At 38.1% G+C, this 17,431-nt stretch overlaps 1 protein-coding gene across 1 annotated transcript in view; it reads left to right on the top strand.

The window, feature by feature from the left end:
* The window catches only part of USP9X (ubiquitin specific peptidase 9 X-linked), a gene marked incomplete at its 3' end in the record, with an annotated part of 144,991 nt that overhangs the window by 101,391 nt on the left and 26,169 nt on the right, over positions 1-17,431 (top strand). Inside the window, 7 exon segments of the mRNA XM_037734399.1 lie at positions 638-763; positions 1,953-2,119; positions 8,649-8,757; positions 8,988-9,134; positions 9,748-9,894; positions 10,883-11,105; positions 13,367-13,587. Of these exon segments, the coding sequence (XP_037590327.1) occupies positions 638-763; positions 1,953-2,119; positions 8,649-8,757; positions 8,988-9,134; positions 9,748-9,894; positions 10,883-11,105; positions 13,367-13,587 (1,140 nt within the window).

Raw genomic sequence — 17,431 nt, 5'->3', positions numbered from 1 at the left:
CTAATGACTTTGAGAATTATCTATGTTGTGTGGATCAGTAGTTCATTCCTTTTTATTGGTAACTAGTACCCTGTTATGAATATTCCACATTTTGTTTATATGTGTGGTGATGGACAGTTGGATCGTTTTCCCTGTTTGACTGTGAATAAAGCTGATGTGAACATTGTGTACAAGTGTTTGTGTAGACATAAGTTTTCATTTTTCTTGGATAAGAAACTATGAGTGGAAGGGTTGTCATCTTTGTAGTCTTAAAGTATACTAGTAAAGGGCCAGATAACTTGGGTAGCATACTTTGCTGTTTAAAGTCTGGAGATGGGGAATAAGCCAGGTGCAGTGGCAGATGCCTGGAGTTCCATCTACTTGGAAGCCTGAAGTTGGAGAATCTCTTGAGGCCAGGAATTCAAAGCTGTAGTGAGCTATGATCATACGACTGTACTCTAGCCTGGGTGACAGAGCCAGAGGCCCCCAACCCCTCCCCCCCCTTTTTTCTTTTAAAGACAAAGGCAACTTGGGAATTTAAAGACAATGGTACTACATAGTAATTCCTATTTCCTTTACAAGGTGAAGCATTTTTGTTTTTCTAATCATAATTTTACTCTCATTCTATCAACAGTTCTATTTACTCATTATCTTTCAGGCTTCAAGATATATGCCTGATATTTGTGTAATTAGAGCTATACAAAAAATTATCTGGGCATCAGGATGTGGATCATTACAGCTAGTATTTAGCCCAAATGAAGAAATCACTAAAATTTATGAGAAGGTAAGAATTACTACAGAACTATATTCCTTGCAAACAAATGTTTCTTAATTGTGCATATGGTTTGATTTTTATTAGGTTTGCTACTTTAAAAAATCCAATCACTTGCATGTTAATGGTTGAAAAATAACCGATAGTTATATTGGGAATATGGTAAAATTTTATTTAGAAAATTAAGTACTTAATCCTGCCATGGGGCTGCTTTGTAAATGAAATTGCCTTTTTCAGCTTCTTGTGGGGATCAGATAGAATTGTCTCATACTGAATTTGCTTAATCCCATTCTATTTTTTCTTTTATTACCTTTCTGTCCTGCGTAAATTTTGGTTTGTCAGTTATGGTATCAAGGCATTTAAGTGTTTTTATTTGATTCTCAAAGCAGTCAAAAATAAGAAGAGTGTTAGCCAATTAGATATCATTCCTGACCTTCTACTAGATTAAGCAAGTTATCTACAGAAGAGAAGCTGTGGTTGGCTTTTTGATTTATCGTGTGTGCCTGCCCCTGATGCTACATATTTAGGAGGAGAAATTGAGTTACAGGAACTTCCCTAGCTTGGTAGAGCTTCCTTTATATGTCCAACATAACCCTGATTTGCCCAGGATATATGTTCACGTTCTATAGTATCTGTCTGGCATAGCCCTGGGTATTCATTCAGCATGTAACTGAATGCCTATTCTGTTTTAGGCATGTACTATAGTTAATACTTTTTGATAAATAAAGTCAAGTTAGACTTTATTAATACCTCCCCAAGCATATTTTAGGCTGTAAGTCTTTGAAACCCTTCCTGAGTAGTTGTCAAAGACAATTGAATTTTAATAAAATGGCACAATAGGCAAGCTACACAATGGAACTAGTCTAAAGTACCTAAGTGGCATGCCACAGTGGTTCTCGAGAAAGGATTGGTTGTTGGTTCAGAAGTAAACAACTCAAAGTCTCAAAGAAATAGGCAGTGTGGTCAGTGTGCTCCTTCAGCCCTCCTTGGGACACAGGAAAATAATGGAATTAGACTTTATTTTCTATTAAAGTCATTTCCACACTATTCCAAGAGGACCTCAGGAGGTGTATGCAGCTTCAGAGAGGCTGAGGCCAGGTGGTTTAAGTGAGTAGGTGAGTTTTAAGGACTAACTAGAAGTCGTATGAGATTTTTCTTAAATGGTTCTTTGGGTAATTTGTTCTTGATTATAATTTTACAGACCAATGCAGGCAATGAGCCAGACTTGGAAGACGAACAGGTTTGCTGTGAAGCATTGGAAGTGATGACCTTATGTTTTGCCTTGATTCCAACAGCCTTAGATGCTCTTAGTAAAGAGAAGGCTTGGCAGACATTCATCATTGACTTACTATTGCACTGTCACAGCAAGTAAGTATCTTTTTTAACTGTAAGAAACTTACTTTTTTATAAGTGGAGTGAATTAATTTTTGCTGGCAAAATGTATCCCAAAAGTCAAATATTGTCTCTATAGCACATTGGTATTGAGGAAAATTTTATTACTTAACAGTGTTTTGCTTAACCTAAATTTATTTAGTTTTAGTCTCTGCAAATGCCAATATTAATGGTCAAAGCATGATGTTTTCTAATTTTAGAATTTAGCTTTACCTAGGAGGTATATAGATTAGCCTGTTTCTAAAAATCTAGTTTGCAAGATTTAAATGATATAGGACATTGCCAGATTTTTTTGTAAGCCAAAATGAATTTGATGTAAAACTTCCAAGACCGGGTCATTGTAAGAACTTTTGCAGTTTACACTGAGAATAAAGATCAGTATAAAGCTCTTGTTTTCATTTCAAGTGTATTTAATCAGTGACAGTAATTTTGTTTTGGGCTTCTTTTTGTGCACATCAGTCAGATTTATAGAAAATGTTGGTTTCCATCCCTTTATATCCATCTAATCCTGACCTTCATATACAGTAACTTTATAAACGAGCTTTATTAGTGTCACCATTATATGTAATTAATCTGTCTTATCTATATTTTGTGAAAAGACACAGAAAATGTTTATCATTTCTGTCACATGCCATTCAATAATGACAAAATTCATTGATGAAAGGTTAATGTAAAGTCAAAATAAGCCATTTGTTGAAATGAAGTGTAGTAATAAGTAAAGTTTTAAAAATGTACATGCTGTCGCGGGTAGGCTCAACTTGCCCACTACAGAGGATGTGGAGTCTGGAGTGGGGATGTCACTTTAGAGTCTAAAGTGATTTAGTCGTTCTAAAGTGGGAATGTCACCTATTTTAAGAAGTTCCTTCGGTAAGTTCTTTGAGGACATCCAGTCCAGCCTATTCAGAAACTCCTTTAATAGGATCCCCACAAATCAGGTTGGGCATGCCACCTTCTAGAGAAGACAGTTCTGCACATTAGAAAAGATAAATAGGTTCAGTAAGTCTAGTTCCATTTAATGATGCATACATGTGGGAGTAGTGAGGATAGAAAAGATGATTAGCCAACAGTTTTAAATAAGTCAAACCTGGAGGGTAGCAAGTTTCTTATTATTCTATATTGGTTTTTTAAAAATCTTCAAATTAGGAGCTTGTTTCACCTCTTAGTCTAATAAGTATTAAGGAACTTGATTTAACAGATATTTTTGCCCTCTACCCTTTATGAAAATTCCCTTTATATCAAAATCAGAACCATTTTTCCCCTCTCTTCCCTGATAATTGCAAGTAGTGCGGTAGAGTACTGTAGGAAACATGATATCTCATTATGTCACTGTTACATTGTCTGCAGTAATAAGGAGGGTGTTGTAAGTTAGGATCTTTTTGAGTTTTAGGTACCTGATTTTTATAAATATCTGAATGCCCATGTGGGTTCAAAATCCATTATTTCCCATTGGTAAGAATTTTCAGAAAATCTAACTTGGACGTTAATTATTGGCATTAATATTATAAAATCTGAATCCCCAGACTGTGTTAGGTGGCTTACGCTTGTAATCCCAGTACTTTGGGAGGCTGAGGTGGGTGGATCACCTGAGGTCAGGAGTTCGAGACCACCCTGGCCAACATGGTAAAACCCCGTCTCTACTAAAAATATAAAAAATTAGCTGGGCATTGTGTTGGGTGCCTGTAATCCCAGCTATTTGGGAGCCTGAGGTGAGAATCACTTGAACCCGGGAGGCAGAGGTTGCCGTGAGCCAAGATGGTGCCATTGCGCTTCAGCCTGGACAATAAGAGTAAAACTCCATCTCAAAAAGGGGGAAAAAAAAAAAAAAAAAAACAGAATCCTTAAGTACATACTGGCCCCAGGGGTTTCAGAAAAGGGACTGCGAGCTGTGTACAAGTCTGCCCCTCAGATGGAGTTTATAATCCTATAGTCATGTTTAAATATAGTTACTTACAAGATACTTCTCACTTAGTCCCTATAGCAACTCAGAAGTAGACTTTGTTGATGGAGAGGCACAAGGACTATAGAAATTAAATGTCTGACAAGGTCATATCACTAAATGCTAAAGCTAAGACTGAAGGTTTACTGCCTCTTGAGTTCTGACATTTCTGCCACAAAAATTTGGCTCTGGGTATAATTATAATCCACCAGCAAATATGTGAGTTCCTACCTATGTGCTTGGCAGTTAAAACCAAAGTCAAATAAGGCAGTTCTTGCACTCAAGGAACTTTGAGACAGAAATTGATGTCATAAAAGGTAAAATACTTTGAGAATTGGGAGGGGAATAGCTTACTTTCTACCTGGAAAGAACAAAAGTGAAGGTTTTGTGCAGAATGTAGCATGTGAGCTCATGTTTGGGATAGAATTTATATGTGCATCAAAGTAGAAGATGGGCATTGCCAGTTTGCTCTCTCTCCCTCTCCCTTTCTCACTCCCAGTTATGTGGCTTTTATTTCATGTGTCTTTGGACTCCATATGCTTTCCTCCTCATGGTCTACCCTGACCTAAGCAATCTGGACACATTACCTGGACATTCGTAGTACCCTTATCTTTCCACCTGTAGTGTTGTACTCTTCTAATCTGTTGACTACATGGCAAGCAGAGTGAGTTCTAGAAGATAGGATCTTGTTGCTTTCCTGCTTAAAATTTTCTTCCCATGTCTTCCCATTATCTTTTAATTAAGTCCCAACATTTAAATTTGGCTTATAAGCACTGCATAATTTGGTCCCTGCTTCTACTCAGAAGTTTCAACTTAAGTGCCACATATTCTGGTAACTTTTCCTTATCCATAAACTAGGAAAGGTTTCCTTGACCTCTGTGTTCCTGCTAGATGGTCTGCTTCCTCATCATGACACTGACCTTATTTTATTGTAATTAGTTGCAGTGGATTTAAATTCTTTTAGATATGATGTTGTTTTTTGCTGTTTCCACAGCCTTTTGCTTTATTCCCTGCCTAGTTAACTCATTTATGTTACTTCTTTGACCCATGAAAGCATTTGATTTTGCCATTCCTGGGATAGTGCTTTCAGAGCAGAGCCGAGTATTTGGTTTAATGTGTAGAAAAGGAGTCAAGGATATTACTGTTTAGGAGGTTAGTGGGAGTCAGTTTGACAGAAGGCCTATGATACTAAGGTCTAAGCAGTGTTTGATTTTAATGTGGTATAGGCAGTCTCGTGTATATGTTGGTAAATATTGATCAAATATCTATTGTGTACAAGACACTACCCACTAGGGATATGGCAAAACGGGACACAATCTTACCCTTCTAGGAGCTTATGTGCCAAAAGGGTTAGGGGAAGAGAAGACATAAGAGAAGCCTATCAGATAAGAATAAGTGCAATGGGAATGAAGTAAAGCAGGAAAAGGGGCTGTGTAGTGTGGAGGGCATAAGGAGAGCATGAGTGGAGTTAAGTTTTTATATAGGGTGGTTGAAGACTTCACAAAGGTGATAGCTTTGTTTAGGGGTCGCCTTTTATCATTACCTTTCAGAGCAAAGTAATAATCCATGTGGCTAATGGGGGTAGTGTATTTTAAGCAGAAAAAAAACAACAGATGTATATGCCCAGGCATGTCAGAAACATGCCTGACACGTGAAAGAACAGCAAGGAAATGAGTGGATGGAGCAGAGGAGGCTGGGGAGGGGGGACAGTTGTTGGGAGTAAAGTCAGAGAGGATAACAAACACTCTGTGAGGGTTTTTATAGTTCATTGTGAACACTGACTCTGACCCTAAATGAGATGGGAATCCTTCAGAGGGTTTTAAGCACAGAAATAATGTGCTCCACCTTAACACTGTAAGTTTATTCTGGTTAAGAATAGTGCATAGGACAGCAGGAAAAGCAAGCTATTTTATGAATTCAAATGAAAGATGACAGTAGGCTGCATGCAGTGGCTTGTGGTCATAATCCCAGCACTTTGGGAGGCCAAGACCAGAGGATCACTTAAGGCCAGGAGTTCGAGACCGCTTTGGGCAACATAGTGGGACCTTATCTCTAAAAAAATAGAATAAGCAGGACATGGTGCACATGCCTGTAATCTCAACTACTCAGGAGGCTAAGGTGGGTAGATCACCTGAGCCCGGGGAGTTTGAAGCTACTGTGAGCCATGATCGTGCCACTGCACTCCAGCCTGGGCAACAGAGCAAGACCCAGTCTCAAAAAAAAAAAAATATATGTGTGTGTGTGTGTGTGTGTGTGTGTGTGTGTGTGTGTGTGTGTATATATATATATATATTTTAGCTGGATGTGGTAGCATGCACGTGTAGTCCTAACTACACAGGAGGCTGAGGTGGAAAGAATTCTTGAACCCAAGAGTTTCAGGTTACAGTGAGCTAGGTTGTGCCAATGCACTCCAGCCTGGGTGACAGATGGAAACCCTGTCTAAAAAGGGACTGACTGTTGTGAAGGTAGAGGCAACAGGATTTGCTGACAGAAATGTGTTACTTTTGAAGCACTATAGAAGCCTGCATTTTCTCAGGGAAGTTTTATCAGGAATTGACAAGCATCAACTTTGTATTGCCTACCCCATCCCCACATTTGGGCTGTATACCTAACTTGTTGAAAAATGAGTAAACCAAAGCAGTGGGAGTAACATATACCTTTGAAAATCTGACAAAAGTTTTGGGCTTGCTTCCCAGAAAAGTAATTACGCCTGACTTTGGTTTACTTGGATTTTCCCCAAATTCTACCTCCAAAAATGTTAGGGGCTCCTGAATCCCTCTGATTTATAGGCCTATGGACTGTTCTTACAAACCTAAGATACCCTCTAGGGAGGGAGTTAGTACACAGAATATATGCGGTCAGGTCCTTTACACTTGTACTTTAAATTAGGTTCTGAGTTCTCTAGTAACTAGCACAAAGACAGAAATGTAGTTATCCATGAAATACAGTTTGTGATGTCTTTAAGATATACACAAATGCTTAGCAGATGCATGCTTGTTGAGCATCTTCCATATGTCAGACATTGTTCTAGGTTCTAGGACCTCTGGCATCAAGAAGAGTCCTACCCTGAAAGAGTTTACTTTGTAATGGAGATAGACTACACATTTGATAACTGGTTCTTGAACTCCACCTATATGCCAGATAGTATTCTAGGTTCCAGAGGCGCAATGTTAACTAAATAGATGATGTCTCTGTCCTCTTGAAGCATTTTTTCTAGTGAGGCCTATATAATACATAACACACTTTTTAAAAAAGATAGATCCATGATTCCCAGTACTGGAACCACAGCAAGTTTTTCCCATGGCACATCAGAGAGAAAATATGGTATTGTAATTCTCAGTCTTTTTTTTTTTTTTTTTTTTGAGATGGAGTCTTGCTCTGTTGCTGGCCTGGAGTGCAGTGGCACGATTTTGGCTCACTGCAACCTCCACCTCCTGGGTTCAAGTGATTCTCCTGCCTCAGTCTCCCGAGTAGCTGGGACTACAGGCGCGCGCGTCACCACCCCCCCACCCCCCAGCTAATTTTTGTATTTTTAGTAGAGACAGATTTCACCATGTTGGTCAGGATGATCTCAATCTCTTGACCTCGTGATCCACCTGCCTTGGCCTGTAATCCCAAAGTGTTGGGATTACAGGCATGAGCCACCTTGCCAGGGCTGTGGTTCTCAATCTTCAGTGCACATCAGATTCACCTGAAGAGTTTATTTACACATTGCTAGGTCCCACCTTTAGTATTTCTTATTTCTGATCCAGGAGGTCTGCGTTGGAGCCTGAGAATTGGCATTTCTAATAAGTTCCCAGATAATGCCGATGTTGCTGCTCTAGGGACTGTGCTTTTAGAACTGCTAGAGTATGGTATAAGGCAGCAGTCCCCAACCCTTTTGGTACCAGGGGCCAGTTTCATGGAAGACAGTTTTTCCGTGGATTGAGGAGGTAGTGGGGGGTGGTTTTGGGATGAAAGGATTCCACCTCAAATCATGAGTATTAGTTAGATTCTCATAAGGAGGACACAAGCTAGAACCCTTGCATGGTTCAGTAGGGTTTGTGCTCCTGTAGAATCTAATGCCACTGCTGATCTGACAGGAAGTGGAGCTTAGGCCATAATGCTCACTCGGCCCTCTGAACTGAGGGTTGGGGACCCCTGGTATAATAGACATCTGCCATAATAACCTTACTGTGATTACTATAGAATTTCCACAGAGCTGTTGTGCAAAACCACAGTTTAATGAAAATTCTGTGGAAGGCCAAAAAGATGCATAAGGCTTACTGTAGAGCATTTTGTATATAGAGTAACATTTCTAGCCTCTTCGAAGAAAGAGGTGTTGGAAGGTGGTATCCTTCAAATGCTTAGTGTCAATTTGAGGTTGTAGTCCTGGACATACAGCTTAAGCTCATCTGTTATGTGGTGTTGGCTTGAGTGCTTGGTGTGTGTAGGTGGGATAATCCTGTATCCTTACTATTAATGTCTCCCTCTTATACTCCCCCCACCTGCCCTCCCCAAGACGGAACAATGTTACAGTTATTTTTTTAATGAAAATAATGTATTAAATATGAAACATTTTTATTTCAGAACTGTTCGTCAGGTGGCACAGGAGCAGTTCTTTTTAATGTGCACCAGATGTTGCATGGGACACCGGCCTCTACTTTTCTTCATTACTCTACTCTTTACTGTTTTGGGGGTGAGACTTTTTAAAACATGCTTATCAATGTGATTCATTCTTTAAGCAAGAAACATTCAGAAATTTGTGGTTTTAGCCTGCATTAAAGTCAGGACAGTCTATATTTAATAAATGAAATATTACTTAATTTCCCATACTGTTATAGTCATCTTCTCTAGTTAACTCTGGCTTTAAGAAAGGGGATTCTGAGCATAGACATGTAAATTGATACTATTCTACTTCATTTCCAGAGCACAGCAAGAGAGAGAGCTAAACATTCAGGCGACTACTTTACTCTTTTAAGACACCTTCTTAATTATGCTTACAATAGTAATATTAATGTACCCAATGCTGAAGTTCTTCTCAATAACGAAATTGATTGGCTAAAAAGAATTAGGGTAAGTTGAAGTTAATACTACATTTATATGTCAGTATTAGTAAATAGATTGTTTTATTAATGATTTATATTTTTTGAGCATTTTGGTTAAGTGGAAAATTCCAAAGATTGATAAAAGGGACCAAAGAAATGTACTCCGCATTGGTGGATGTTAGTAACCTGTGATTCACAAAATGAATGCATATCTTGTTTTGTAAAATGGATTGCTTACTTGAGACTTGAAATTGGTGTCCAGCTTCTTTTATTTTAGCATTTTGGGCCTTTTTGCAAATTCCCATTTTTTAAGAAAAGTGTTCTTGAATTGTTTATGTCAAAAATGAGTCTGATAGAGCAGAACTTTTGATTATAACATCTGATACTTTTGATTTGGGCAAAATGATACAAGAATGCATTCCTGAAGAGATTGGTAGTTTCTAGCCTTTAAATTAGCATTTATTCTAGTAGTTCATAAAGCTGATTTCTAGAAAGTTCTGAAGAAAACAAACTTGCTTGAATGGAAAGACTTAAGGAAATTATATCATGTCCCTCCATCTCTGTCTTGTTCTGGCTCCTCTCCCCCACTTTACCTCTCTTTCATAAGCTAGACATTTGATCTTTTTTTCCCCCTTTGGCAGGATGATGTTAAAAGAACAGGAGAGACGGGTATTGAAGAAACGATCTTAGAGGGCCACCTTGGAGTGACAAAGGAGTTACTGGCCTTTCAAACTTCTGAGAAAAAATTTCATATTGGTTGTGAAAAGGGAGGTGCTAATCTCATTAAAGTAAGTTCTGTGTTCTTGGCTGTTAGCGAGATATAACCTTCTAAATATTGATGATCAAATCTAAATAATTTATAGTAGTATCAGATAGTCTTTGTATTTTCTTGATCTTTTTTTAAAAAATCTTCATCAAATTTACAGCAATTTAAGAAATACAGTTGTGCCTTATTCAAGAGACATTGCTAAATTTGTATTTAAATAAGATTTTGTGACTGGACATGCTGGCTCACACCTATAATCCCAGCACTTTGGGAGGCTGAGTCTGGTAGATGGCTTGAGCCCAGGAGTTGAAGACCAGCCTGGGCAACATGGTGAAACCCCTTCTTTAAAAAAAAAAAAAAAAAAAACCAGGTGTGGTGGCACACACCCATGATCCCAGCTACTTGAGAGGCTGAGATGGAAGGATCACTTGAGCCCAGGAGGTGGAGGTTGCAATGAGTCGAGATTGCACCACTGCACTCCAACTTGAGCAACAGAGCAAGGCACTGTCTCAAAATAAATAGATAATAAGATACTTTATAAAGTAATTGTTTAATTTTTCTCTTTGGAAAATCTGAATTCATTTTATTTAATGAGGCAAACCTGTTTTGTAAGGATGCATCTTGTATATCTTTAGTGAGTTTCTTCATGTAATAACTCAAGGAAACAGTTTTATTTTTGTACATTTTGTTTCTATTAAAAATAGGTTTAATTTGCTATACATTTGGTTAAAGGAGCAAACTTATTTAAAATATAAATTTTGATAAGTACTAAATTCAGTTCTTAATATTTACAAATTAATCTGGGAAATTAGGTATGTTTATTAATGATGGTAAATAGTGTTTTGAAGGAAGATCTTTTTTATTAGAAAATCTAAGTGAGCTTTCTGAGATGTAATGAGATCTTAAATTCTAATGAGTAAATTTTAAAATTATTTACTTACAAGAGACTTTTTTTTTTTTCTAAAAATGTATAGCATTGCTAATATGTACTCTCCTTTTCAACTTTTTAGGAATTAATTGATGATTTCATATTTCCTGCATCCAATGTTTACCTACAGTATATGAGAAATGGAGAGCTTCCAGCCGAACAGGCTATTCCAGTCTGTGGTTCACCACCTACAATTAATGCTGGTTTTGAATTACTTGTAGCATTAGCTGTTGGCTGTGTGAGGAATCTCAAACAAATAGTAGATTCTTTGACTGAAATGTATTACATTGGCACAGCAATAACTAGTAAGTGTTTTAAAATATAATGTGATAATTGATCATTCCAGTGTTTCACATTTCTGTTTATCTGTTTTTCTTCTAGTTCCAACTTACATATTTCTTTCAGTAACTAGTTTAACATTTTTAGTGAATGAATGTATAATTAATAACATAGGCCAGGTGCAGTGGCTCAGGCCTGTAATCCCAGCACTTTGGGAGGCAGGCCAGGAGTTCAAGACCAGCCTGGCCGACATGGAGAAACCCCATCTCTACTGAAAATAAAAAAATTAGCCAGGTGTCATGGCACACACCTGTAATCCTAGCTACTTAGGAGGCTGAGACAGGAGAATCGCTTGAACCCAGGAGATGGAGGTTGCAGTGAGCATAGGTGGCGTCACTGCACTCCAGCCTGGACGACAGAGCAAGACTCCATCTCAAAAGAAAAAAGAAAAATAAATGAATAGTTAAGACCATTATAAGCAGGCAACCTTAATATAGAAAAAAATTCAAACATTTGTTAAATGTCACCCTATAAGTGGTATAGCCATTTGGCAAGATAAATTTCAGCTCATGAAACCTGACATAAAATCTAAACTCCAGATTTAAAAATAGCCAAATTAAATGCCGTGGAGTAGTACAGACTTAAAGCTTTATTTTTTTTGAGGCAGAGTTTTGCTCTTGTCACCCAGGCTGGAGTGCAATGGGGTGATCTTGGCTCACTGTAACCTCCACCTCTCAGGTTCAAGTGATTCTCCTGCCTCAGCCTCCCAAGTAGCTGGGATTTACAGGCACCTGCCACCACACCCAGCTAATTTTTTGTTTTTGTTTTTTAGTAGAGACAGGGTTTCACCATGTTGGCCAGGCTGGTCTTAAACTCCTGACCTCAGGTGATCCACCCGCCTCGGCCTCCCAAAGTGCTGGGGATTCCAGGTGTGAGCCACTGCACCTGTCCCAGTCTTAAAACTTTAAATTGCAAGTATTGGAAAACCTTTCGGGTCCTCACTTAGACGTTCCTTAACATTATTTTTATGAGTTTAAAGGAAATCTGGCTTTGAAAATTAGAACATGAGAAGTTACCATTTTAATGCACCTTATTTATGTTCTCATTTAATGCCCACATCAAGCACATGAATAGACTGCAGATTTCAGACCTTACAGATAAGAAATTGAAGCTCAAAAGGGGCAAGGGCAATATAAAACATTAATAACAGAAAAAGCAGAAATAAGCATGATTGGTGCTGTTTCGTTTTAAGAGAAAATCACTGTTGAGAACACTTAAGAATATAACTGATGATAGTAAATCTTTAAGAACATGTCAAATTACTTCTTGATGTGTTTCAGAATGTTAGAAAGTTTTAAATAACATGTTAGGAATTTCTGAATAAATTGCTTAAAAAGGTTAGATCTTGAGCTGTCCTATCAAATCTATGTATTGTATTTTTTTTTAACTTAATGGGGGTTAATATTATAATCACAGATTATAGAGTATAGTACGATGTTCTTTGCATTGTTCTGTATCTGTCATTGTTCCCCGCCAACACATAAATATTTACCTGATTCCATTTTTGGCTATGTAACTTTCAGTCGGTATTATGTAATTAACTGGTTCCCTACACAATGATAATTAACTTGTTTCCAGGTTTATATTAGGTGGGAGGGAGATAGGAAGATGTACAGTGGTTTACAATTATCACAAATTACTGTCTTGCTTGCTCCTCAAAATATTATAAACATAAGAAAGGCAAGTGTTACTTTTATTATTACGTTTACTAGGAAGAAACAGAAAGTCACCTAAAGGTGGGGGGAAAAAAAGTTAATAAGCATCAGAACCAGGATGTGAGCCCATGTGGTTTTAGGATTATTTAAAACTGAGAAAATTAGGATATGTTGCTATATTAAGATAACATTTCATTCCTTGGCAAATTTGAAGGCAAAAGTATAAAATATTAAGAAAGTTAATAATAGCTAAAAAATAAAGATACAAGTAAAGTTACCATGTAGACATTAGGGGTATGCCATCCTGTACTTTTGAGACTACCACAGAAACAACATCAGATAAAACACGAGTTTGTGGATGATTGGATAAGAAGCTGTACAACGGTGCATGCTGCTGTATATTTTAGATTGTTTGAAGATGAAGCGCAAACTTAGAACACTGCTTCAGGTTGCAGCAGGGTTAGTGGAATTATGGGTAGTATAATTATTGCCAGGGTTGCTTTGTCAGCATAATAGAGTTTGAAAGGACAAAATGGCTGTGTTCATGCTACAAGAATCTTTTCTTCTCTCAGCTTGTGAAGCACTTACTGAGTGGGAATATCTGCCACCTGTTGGACCCCGCCCACCCAAAGGATTTGTGGGGCTGAAAAATGCCGGTGCTACTTGTTACATGAATTCTGTGATTCAGCAACTCTACATGATTCCTTCCATTAGGAACGGTATTCTTGCAATTGAAGGCACAGGTAGTGATGTAGATGATGATATGTCTGGGGATGAGAAGCAGGACAATGAGGTAAATTTGAGTAACCATTTCTGTTTTCTGTGTTTCAAGTCATGATATAAGAGACTCTTCTCTCTTAAGAGAATATTATATTTCATCAGACCTGTTAAAGTGTATTCAAAAGTAGGGATGGGCTGGGCACACACCTGTAGTCCTAGCTACTCAGGAGACTGATGCAGGACGATTGCATGAGCCTGGAAGCTTGAGGCTGCAGTGAGCCTTGATCATGCCACTGTGCTCTAGCCTGGGTGACAGAGTGACAGCCTGTCTTAGGGGGAAAAAAAAAAATTAAAAAGTAGGGATGAACGTCTGCCAGCCAGCGTGACTTGCTCCCTCTTAAGATAGTATAGTGCTCACTACCTCCCAGACTTACCAGACTTTAAACTGCAGTTAATTTTTAGAATAGTTTGTACATTTTTAAAGGAGCAGTTCACCAGTTGCGGTGGCTTACACCTGTAACCTCAGCACTTTGGGAGGCTGAGGCAGGTGGATCACCTGAGGTCAGAAGATCAAGACCAGCCTGGCCAACATAGTGAAACCCTGTGTCTACCAAAATTACAAAAATTAGCTGGGTATGGTGGCATGCGCCTGTAGTCCCAGCTACTCGGGAGGCTGAGGCAGGAGAATTGCTTGAACCTGAAAGATGGAGGTTGCAATGAGCCAAGATGGCACCACTGCACTCTAGCCTAGATGACAGAGTGAGACTTCGTCTCATAAATAAATAAATAAATAAAAATAAAAAAGCAACAGTTAGTTAATATACTCATTATTTTGGTATATTTAGTATAATATGGAGTTTGTTTAATGGTAGGAACATTCATTTTTAATAAGTTTTAAATTTTTACTTTTCTGTTTCAAATTTTTAATTTTCTATTTTATGCCAAGTTATACTGTATTTGCCAGTTTCACTGTCTGTGCTTGCTTTTAGGTTACTCTGAATTTCCGTTAGATCATAGCTATTCTCAATTAGGAAACAAACTTCCCCTCCTTTTTAAATAGTTACATGGTCTTGTGGCAAAATTTAGGCTGCCCACTGAGTATCCAATGCAGTATAAAGCAGTGAGGAAGTTGAGTTGTAGTGGCGAATCAGAATTGACATAACTATGAGATGGCTCTTTAAAGAAGAACATATGGCAAGAAGACTTAAGCTGTCGTCATATTTATACTTACCTTATAATATTTCCTTGGTTTTATTTTAACTTTTCCTGTTTATAGTGATGGCACTGAGGAGAGAAGCCAGAGTGTATTCTAATAGTAGTAAATGGTTCTTTTCATTCCTTCCCTTCAGTTGCCAGAACTGATTTTGCTCTGAAGAAGTAGTTTATCAATTTTGGAGCTTCTGTAACATCGACTTGCCTCAACTTTTCCCTAGACCGGCTGTACCAGATGGTCTAGGGATTGGGTCTGAGCATTTTTATTTTTTAAAAAAGCTTTGTATCTGCAGGAATTGGGTATAGAAAAAGAAAAAGGCTTCATAAATAACACTACACCCATACCTGGTTAGAAATCACTGCTCTGAGGAAAAAAATGTAATTCAAATTCCAGTTCTGTAGCCCATCATATATCTGGGATGTTGAGTTAAACACAAATAGATACAGGTAATTGTAAAGAAGTAAATGAGGCACACAAAATACAATACAATTTCAAATAAGTTGTCCCACCTTTACTGTCAAGCTATCCTCTGCTCTATGAAGTCTCGGCACCCCAGTGCACTGTGGGAGTTTTTGTGGGTTTTTTTTGGGTTTCGGTTTTCTTTTTGGCTTACGTTTTTGTTTTCATCCCTAGACTATTAAGTTTCTCATGGGCAGGGACTGGATGTTGTCTATTTCTATATCATAGGTCTCAGATACAATTCAGAGAATATTGAAAGATAGTCAGTTAAATGTAAAAACAAATTCTGTTCTGTAGCTGCAATATGATTATGACCTTTAGGAATTCTGTCTTCATGTTACATCTTCTACCACTACTCCTATTGTTTTTTAAATTGTGGTAAAATACATATAACATGAAACTTGCCATGTTAACTGTTTTTAATGTACGGTTCAGTAATATTAAATACATTTACATTGTTGTACACCATCACCACCACCCATCTCCAAAACTCTTCATATTGCAAAACTGAAACTGTTGCCATTAAACTACTCCCCATTCCCCCTCCCCACGTGGCAACTACTATTTGTCTCTATTATTGACTACTCTACATACCTCATATAAGTGAAATCATACACTATTTGCCTTTTCGTAGCTGGCTTTTTTCATTTTAAATTCTGAGTAATATTCCATTATATGTATATACCACATTTTGCTTATCCATTCATTTGTCAATGAACATTTGGGTTGCTTCCCCATTTGAGCTATTGTGAATAAGGCTGCCATGAACATAGATATACAAATATCTGTTTGAGACCCTGCTCACAGTATTTGTAGGTACATGCTCAGAAGTGGAAGTACTGGATATATGGTGATACTTTTTATTATTATTTATTTTTTGAGACACTCTCTCTGTCACACAAGCTGGAGTGCAGTAGTACAATCTGGGCTCACTGCAACCTCTGCCTTCTTGGTTCAAGTGATTCTCCTGCCTCAGCCTCCTGAGTAGCTGGGATTACAGGCTTGTACCACCACTTCCCACTATTTTTTGTATTTTTGTAGAGATGGGGTTTCACTGTGTTGGCCAGGCTGGTCTCAAACTCCTGACCTCATGTGATCCACCTGCCTTGGCCTTTTCAAAGTGCTGAGATTATAGGTGTGAGCCACCTTACACAGCCAAATTTTTCGAGGAACTGTTTTCTACAGTGACTGCACCATTTTGCATTCCTACCAGCAGTGCGCAAGAGTTCCAATTTCTCCACATCCTTGCCAACACTTGTTATATTCACTCTTTCTGATAGTTGACACCCTAATTGAGTGTGAGGTAGTATCTCGTCATGGTTGTGATTTGCATTTCCCAAATGGTTAATGATTTTTAGCCTCTTTTTAGCTGTGCTTATTATTGGCCATTTGTGCATCATCTTTGTCTGTTTTTAAATGGAGTTGTATTTTTGAGTTTTAAGAGCTCTCTCTATGTTCTAGATATTAACTCCATATCAGATATGTGATTTGCAGATACTTGCTTTTGTTGTCTATACCTCTAGTGTCATATCTAAGAAATCATTGCCAAATCCATTGTCTTGAAGCTTTTGCCCAATTTTTTTTGAAGGGTTCTGTGGTTTTAGCTTTTACGTTTAGAATTTTGATTCATTTTGAGTTAATTTTTTCTATTTTTAGATGCACAGATTCACTGTTGGGTTGCAGTTGTCTACAGTATGTAGTACAATAACATGCTGTACAGGTTTACAACCTAGGAGCAATTAGGCTATACCATCTATGTTTTATAGATACACTCTGTGATGCTCACATGACAAAATCACCTAATGATGCATTTCTCAGAGTTTATCCCTGTCATTAAGCAAAGAATGACTATACTAATATTAATAGGTATATTTTATTGACAGATCTGAGCATGTTATATACAGCCGCTACATGATGAATATATTATCCCCATTCATACATAAAGAAACTTGAAGCTGGCTGGGCATGGTGGCTCACGCCTGTAATCTCAGCACTTTGGGAGGCTGAGACGGGCATATCACGAGGTCAGGAGTTAGAGACCAGCTTGACCAACATGGTGAAACCCTGTCTCTACTAAAAATAACAAAAATTAGCTGGGCGTGGTGGCGCATGCCTATAATCCCAGCTACTCAGGAAAGCTGAGGCAGGAGAATTGCCTGAACCTGGGAGGTGGAGGTTGCAGTGAGCCAAGATTGTGCCACTGCACTCCAGCCTGGACGACAGAGTGAGACTTTGTCTTAAAAAA

This window comes from Cebus imitator, unplaced genomic scaffold, assembly GCF_001604975.1.
Source record: "Cebus imitator isolate Cc_AM_T3 unplaced genomic scaffold, Cebus_imitator-1.0 Scaffold613, whole genome shotgun sequence".
Taxonomy (NCBI): Eukaryota; Metazoa; Chordata; class Mammalia; order Primates; family Cebidae; genus Cebus; species Cebus imitator.
Note: the sequence above shows the minus strand (reverse complement) of the source record. Positions and strands in the feature narration are given on the sequence as shown.